The 7,580-nt window shown below is 48.0% G+C and overlaps 2 protein-coding genes across 2 annotated transcripts; both read right to left on the bottom strand.

Annotated features, from left to right (window-relative positions):
- Positions 1 to 1,454: 1,454 nt before the first annotated feature.
- On the bottom strand, positions 1,455 to 4,743 carry FMAN_01330 (uncharacterized protein; the record flags this gene model as incomplete). Its single annotated transcript, XM_041833542.1, has 2 exons — positions 1,455 to 4,679; positions 4,735 to 4,743. 2 exons carry the CDS (start codon positions 4,741 to 4,743, stop codon positions 1,455 to 1,457), a joined length of 3,234 nt encoding a protein of 1,077 aa, XP_041676668.1.
- A 600-nt stretch (positions 4,744 to 5,343) lies between these two features.
- FMAN_01331 (uncharacterized protein) lies at positions 5,344 to 6,363 on the bottom strand (the record flags this gene model as incomplete). Its single annotated transcript, XM_041833553.1, has 1 exon — positions 5,344 to 6,363. One exon carries the CDS (start codon positions 6,361 to 6,363, stop codon positions 5,344 to 5,346), a length of 1,020 nt encoding a protein of 339 aa, XP_041676669.1.
- Between the last annotated feature and the right edge of the window lie 1,217 nt (positions 6,364 to 7,580).

Consider the following 7,580-nt stretch of genomic DNA (forward strand, 5'->3'; position numbering starts at 1 on the left):
AGAGAAACTGCTGAGATTTCAAAATCTACTGCCTAGATTTCAAGAATGGTCGAGACTTATTGCCAAGAGAGAGAGAGACATGAAGAAAAAGAAACAGGGCTGGACTTGAGAGCAGGAAAACCTGAGAGCCGTAGAGAGGGTATCAAAAGCAAACGGTCTAAAGCCTACCAGATTCATCGTCAATTCGCCCAAGTCTTTTTGTCATGTGCGATAGTGGTCTCAAGTTTTCTTACCTCCCTCAACCAGGGTAACAAGTGGAACAAGAAACCCTGATAATAAGACAAAACAAGGGAAGCATTAAGCGGCATTCTTAGCGTTGCTAGAGCATTGTCATCTCAGCCCTACGCTTTTCTAATTGCAGTACTTTGAGTTTCCCAACGGTTTCAGCAGAGTCACTGCGTTGATGATTCGATCATAATGTTCATCAACCTTTCGAGCTCGTTAGGATGATGGATAAGAACACCTTATCATCAATCATTCAGCCAATAGATTTGAACAAACCATCATCTGCCGGTTGCGACCGTTGAACAATCTCACCTCACGCAAGGGACTGCATGGCTATCGAGAAATGTCTTGGCATTTCTCAGCCGCTTCCGAAAGTCCGGGTTCAGACAATGTCTCATATTCACGGGCAAAGCTATCAGGTTGGGATAGCGCTCTGCTAAGAGATAACAAGAACTAAGCAAGATCTAATGACGTAGGGAACGCTAAATCGGAAAGGCAACACTAGTAATCGTGCTATCAAAGGACATTCCTGAGGGCGGCGATACTCTTGGAACGTCTGATGATGCGCATTCACAACTCTCAACTCTCACGATCGTCTTCTTAGTACTGAGCTGTGCTCCTTCGCCCTTAGAAGACTGGTATTAGCAATCTAAAGTAACCAAGTTCTCAGAATCCACAAAATGAACTACAACTTCTGAAGGTGCCAATATTTTGCCCAGCCCCTGTTAGCTATTTGGCCCTCACATCTGGGTATTTCCTTGGAAAAGTTGGAAAGACATGGCTCAACATCAAGAACCGGTTCTCGTGGATAATATCCATGCCTTAGGAGCAGGAAAAGCCTCTGGCTTTGAACCGAGACGCTTGAAATAGCTAAGTACCTGGTCTAAATGTCTACAAAATCTGTCCCCAGTTGAGCTAAGTATTTGCATATAGGATAAGGGTCCCAATTTGTCCTGGTGTAGCATCTTCCTCGAATACTCACTATTACCCCAATTTCACAGTTTTGTGTTGTTTAGCTGAAGACTTACCTAGGAGCTGCTCTGGAGTCTATGCGGATCCTCGGACAAGATAGCAGATCAAGAGGATTTTGCTGCTCAAGAGAGGCATTCATGCTAGGCACTCTAACAATCCATTTTCGTATCTTGCTATGGTTAAAACTATCAAACTTTTGACCCTTAATAACTTGAGTGTCTAATCGAACTCTGATCCCAAAACGCCAACCAATCCAACTACCACGACCAAACTTCAGCACCCACTCCCCCAAGCACAACATTGACCTTCTCACAATCACTCTCCCCTATGACAGCAATATCACCAGGGTCAGCAACACCACTATACGAGTCGGCCACCAGTTTCACATTGTTCACTTGAACTCTCCAGACCTTGACCCTCTGATCGTTGCTGACAGTAATGCCGAATGTCTCTCCCCCACGTTGCACGAGCACCAGACCGTTGATTGCTGCTGCATGGGCCTTGCGCACGATTCCACGGCTATAATTTGTGTATTGACGTTTGTCTGACTCGTCTGACATAGGCACAAGTGTTGTTATACCAAGACCGTTGTCATCGCCTCCTGTGAGAACTAAAAACCCTTCGGGTGTTGGCTTGAGATCCAGACATTTGATACTGCTTTGGTGCACGGGAGCCACCTGAACGAGAGCATGGCTAGCCACTTCCCCTCCAAAACTAACTTCCCAGGTTGTCAGGTGTCCATCCGTAGAAGCAGTAAGTGCCGAAAGACCGTTCTCGTCCACCCCGAGATGGCGAACCTGTGTGAGACAAGCTCCCGTGTACGACATGCGAGCCAGGAGGTGGAAACCTTCTCCTGGTGTGTAACGATATGTTTTCAATGTTGAGTTTGACAGAACCATCGTGATAGTGATGCTTCCATTGCCAACTTTGCATGCGTCGAAATCCATGATGCGAAGATCTGCGGCAGGACTTTTATCTTCTAGGACTGCTTCGCACAAGATTCCGAGGCCTTTGTACGGTGAGTCTAGCCTTCGGACAGACCATACGAAGAATTCTTCAAAACCGGCACTGCTAAGAAGGTAGTCATCTCCCACCCAGTGAACCTTTTGTAGCCCCGATATGTGAAGCTTTGTAGAGGCAACACATCGAAGTCCACCACTATTCTTCGTTCCACATTGTTCATCTTCATACTCCCAGATACGAACAGTTGTGTCCTCAGCGCCAGTTGCAATGTACCGACCACTAGCACTCAACCCCCGAATCTCTCTTCCGTGTGTTCCATATCTCAGAGGGCGGTGTATCGGGCTGTGTTGTGAGAAGATGTAAAGCTTTGTTGCTCTGGTATAACCGAATCGCACACGGTTATGGTTGATGGGATCATGAGCAAGGGTAAATGTCCGGTGCGCACCTCCACAATCAACCGAGGCAATTTCTTCCCGACGTGTTTCGTTCCATACGATAAAGTTCTTACTCTTAAAGCCGTACAAGACCAATTCGGGAGATTCATCTTGAGTAAACCAACCACCTTCTATATCGGCACCAGAAGGGGCAGCGACCTCATGCTGGAGATGCAATCGTACTTCATCGCCAAGATCTTCAATTTCGTATATTCTGTACTTTGTATCTCTGCTCGTCGCCAGGAAGTACAGGGGAGCTTCCTGTCCGTCTGTTGTCGGAAGAGGTACCAGACCAGTAATAGCATCGCGTGTGTTGAACCTGAAGTCCAGGATAGGGCGGAACTCGTTTCCTGTCTGTCTCAACAGTGCAAGAAAGCCATGGCGTGACCCTATGGCAATCAAATCCTTCCTAAAACGAGCAGCAGATATCGCAACGAATCTCTTGTCGATGCCGCGAATATCTGCCGTTGCCACGACAGCTCCTGTGCACCAATCGATTGAGAAATACTGAGAGTCTGAAGTTCCATGAATATGGACAATGAGTTCTGTAAGACTCCCCACGGAACTGGACAGGATCGAAATGTTGAAGATCTTGCCCGACACAGAGCCAAGAACCTTTACCCCTTGAGATTCAGAGAAGTAGTACAGCTTGCCACTTGTGGTACCAAGAATAGCAGCACCGTCACCTATGGTCTGGAGAGTATAGCACGTCTGAAATTCGACGTTGAGCTCATCTTCCAGTTCAATTTCCCTCCACTCCAAAGTCGGTCGGAACGTACCCAAGAGGAGTCGTCCCCAATTTGTTGTGACGATCATACGATCATCAGAAATGAAATCATAGCGGCTGAAGATCTCTTTTCCACGAACAGATTTCAATGTTCGTAGGTTAGGCAGCGTGGCAGCAATCTCATCGAAACCAAGCCCAAGCAATTCGTGGGTTGAAACTGACGCAGCAGGTGTCAATGAAGCAGGTTGTGTGATGAGAGAAATCTTGCTGTCAGCACCTCCTGTTGCAATGAGGGTTTGGTCTCCCTTGTTAACCACAGCGTGCGCCCATAGATGCTTGCCATCGTGCACGGCGTATGTATCGATGTGCTTCAGCGAACCAGAAACTTTCTCGGGCGAAATATCGAGGTTCAGCTGCCACCTCTGTGATGTCGAATCTTCCCCAAACGAGTACAATGATAATGGGCTTTCTGGGAGTGTTTCGCCTTCCGTGAGTTGGGCGAACTTGATACCCCAGATTCTTGACAAATGTCCCATGATGGTAGCTACAGGTCGTAGTTCTTCCGCCCTAGGCCCGTCGTCCAAACCTGCCTTTGAACCGAACCCAGTCTCTCGTGGTGCAGCAAAGTCATGCTTGTCGTGGGACCCATCTTGTCCGGTGATGTTCCAGATTCTCACAGTTCGATCATCACTGCAGCTTGCAATGAGCCTCAATCTGGTTCCATTTTGACAGGGGAGTTCTTCTGAGATATCAACACCAAAAATGGACCCTTCGTGCCCGTTCAAAATGGCCAGAAGTTCCGAGCGACTCTCTGAAACATAGCATCGCCATACAAGAATCTCGCCAAAAATTGTTCCTCCAGCCATAAGAACAGTGTCCTGGTCTAGCCACTTGAGTCTCGCAGCGTAGAGAATTGGTCGTGAAGGCGAAACAATAGATCCGACGACCGGTGCATCGTCTCCATTCAGGTGTAAGTGTACGACTTCGTTATGAGCCGTTGCGAGCACCGCAGAAGTGTCGTCGTATGGTGACGGTGCAATATCGTAGATCCAATCTGGAGCGGCTGCCTTCTTCACAATCACTTGAGTATCCGTCGTGTTTCCAATCAATCCCTCAATATTCGACACCACTGCAATCTGTGCAGCACCCCAGGCCAACACTCGCCCACTGCCCAACAGACGTATTCCATGAATAGGTTGTGCAGAGAAGACACGCACGCTGCCTACACGCAACGCATGGCCGGTTTGAAGATCGTAGAGAGTTAAGTGAGCATCCTCGCCAGCGAGAAGATACTCCGCATCGTGGAAGAAGGCGAGTGAAGTGATGGGGCCCTGAAAGAATTCCCGAGTGAGGCTTGACTGGCATGTGTGAGCTCATGATAGCGGGGGAGGGGCATTTATGATCATAACTCACATCTGCCATTATTGACAGCGGGAAATAAAAAGTTGATTGAGCTTTAAATACGTGATCATTTACTTATTCATGACCAGGGTAATATTTATCTGCCATGGGAGCTCTTGCGTTGAGTCTGGATGTAGAGTTAAATTTGTGTTAGTATGAATGAGGTTTTGTGTGGATTCTCAGTCAGCCATGAGAAAATTTTTGGACTGGCTCTATACACATACTACCCAGGCCCATCCTGATGAAGTATCTTCAAACTTTTCAGTTAAACGTCACAACGAATCGGATAAAATAGCAAATAAATTGTATATATTTTTATGCTTTCAGGGCGAACCCTTAGGATAGCTATGTATGTTCATTCGTTGCCCAATAACCTCAAAAAGAAAACGTTTGGGTATCATGCCATCCGGCATCTTCCCGTTGCCAATATCCACCAACTTCCTTTGCAAAGCGATAACATAACCAAAACTCTTTCGTGGCGGCGTGAGTGCTATAGCAAACATTACCCTGTCATTCGATCCCGAATATCAAAGTCAAACCAAACGCCATTAATGCAATCATCATCAGATGTCAAAGTCAAATAGACTTGAGGAATCATATCATTGAGTTACTCGCGGCGGTTTAAGCACGATGAGAGTAGGGCTCATAGGCGAGATCAGAACGGGCAGTACCGCTGGGGTAGCGAGGAGCACCGTACTGAGACTGGGACTGGTTGTGGTTGTAGTAGCCGGTCTGCATCTCGTGGTCGTCACCGAGAGGAGCGTAAGAGCCGTGCTTGTTGGTGGCACCACCGAGGAGCTTCTCGCCATCGGATCGGCGGTTCTTCTTATCGCGACTTCGGCTCTCAGGTTTGCAGCAGCAGATGGTGAACATCCAGAAGAGACCGGCTGCGATGGCGAAGGCGGCTGCGATAGAGACACAGGCGAAGAATCGGCCGTTGATATCACCCTTGACGCCGTAGAACTTGGCTGTGCCCTCGACAGCACCAACAACTGTACCAGCAAAGACACCAGAGAGTACGACAGCGGCGATAACGAGAGTGGAGGCAATACCAGCGACGATCCATGTCAAGCATGAGAAGATGCGAGAGCAGTTAGAGAAGATACCGAGAATAATCTCAGCAGCGAGAGCGATGAAAGCAGCGATGTAGACGACCTGGGTCCACTTGGTGACAGTCTTGAAGGCCTTGAGAGCATCCTGAATCTCATCAGGAAGTTCAATCTGGACATTCTTGTCGGCACCAATGAGATAAGACGTGTTCAACTTCTTGTTGGCCCAGTCAAACTCGGGCTTCTCGCACTTTCGCTTGCCGTCTGAGTCGGTCTTACAGAAACCCCAGAGGTTGATGTCGTAGTACTTGTCGAGACCGAGCAGCTCAGCGGTAATGTTGTCCTTGATCTTGTCGGCACGCTCCTCGATCACAGGCACATCGCGAGTATCCAACTTTAAGTTCTTGAGGTCGAGGTTGTCGATAATGTTGCCGACATCGGCAGGGCTGATGCTGAGGTTCTTGACATCGATTCGGAAGATGTAGAGAGACTTATCGGCGACACCAGCGAGAGCACCGACTAGTAGGAAGATGATGGAGCCGACTGTGAGCACGAACGGCAATAGCACGCAGAAGAATCGACCGACGCCCATTGTTGCTGTCTGTGTGTGGTGTGGATTTTGGAGGTTGTTTTTAGGTATGCGGCGGATTCGGAGATCGAATCGGAATATGACGTAGAGTTAGCAGAACGAGTGCTGAGCTGTTATAAGCGAATGACTCTATTCGAGTGAGCAAAACGAAACGCGGCGGACAGGAAATGACGCGAACGTAAATAAGGGAAAGATGAGATGAGGCGAGATAGTAGAGAGGAGAAGAATATCACCAGAGGGAAGAAGAGGATGGTTTTATAAAAGCTGAACACAGCCCAGGACCAGGACCACTTGTAGGTATGGATAGGTAAGTTCCAGGTTGGGCTGGGCGTGAGCACTAACCGTTGTGCTGCAGCACAGTTACGCACTAGCAAACAGATGAGGGGGTTGGATGTTGGTTGACGTGGAGTGGCGCAGCGAGCCCCTGCACCCCGGACAGGCAAGATCCCGCGCTCAGCTCACACTGTGATTTTGGCAGTGTTGTAAGTGGTGTCGTACAGTGCGTAACCTTCACGTTCTGCCTCGTCCGCCTGGAGGCGTTGCGCTTACGACTCCCCCCAGTTACCCAAGGCCAAAAGCCCAAGCCTGGTTGTTACAGCTTGAGGTCAGGTTCCCGCTAAAAAGGTCACAGTGGAGAGATATGGCGCTCAGCCACTCATCCACGCTTTCACTCTTTTTGATGAAGCTGAGCTCGTTCGCTTTTCGCTTGTCTAACCTTGAATGGGCGCAGCTCACGTTAATTTGCTCTCTCAGGCTGTGCTAGTTGGAGCAGCTGAAAAGCTAACGTGAACTTGGCTTGTGGCTACCGCGAGGTTTTCTGCACTCTCTAGACTCTTCAGGTACTGTTGCAGGAGGAACTGCTGTAAGCTTTGGATCTCCCCACGATCAACATGACGATCATGTCATTGGCCCGGCAGCCTACTGTGTACATATCTGATCTTGGTGGCTGGAAGAAGCTTGAGTGGTGATAATTGACACAATGAAAGTTTCTATTGCGGAATTAACGATCATGATGACATTGCTCCGCAACTGATACACCACGGATCACTTCCTCCTCCTCCAACATTTTTACGATCATCGAACCAAAATATGGATCCATACCCCTACAGAGCAGGGTTGCAAAATCGTTAGTAATTAGTAATAGTAATTAGTAATTAGTAATTACTAAAGGTTTTTTTCTATTAGTAATTAGTATTAGTAATTAGTAATAGAAAAAAAAA

This window comes from Fusarium mangiferae, assembly GCF_900044065.1.
Source record: "Fusarium mangiferae strain MRC7560 genome assembly, contig: FMAN_scaffold001, whole genome shotgun sequence".
Lineage (NCBI taxonomy): Eukaryota > Fungi > Ascomycota > Sordariomycetes > Hypocreales > Nectriaceae > Fusarium > Fusarium mangiferae.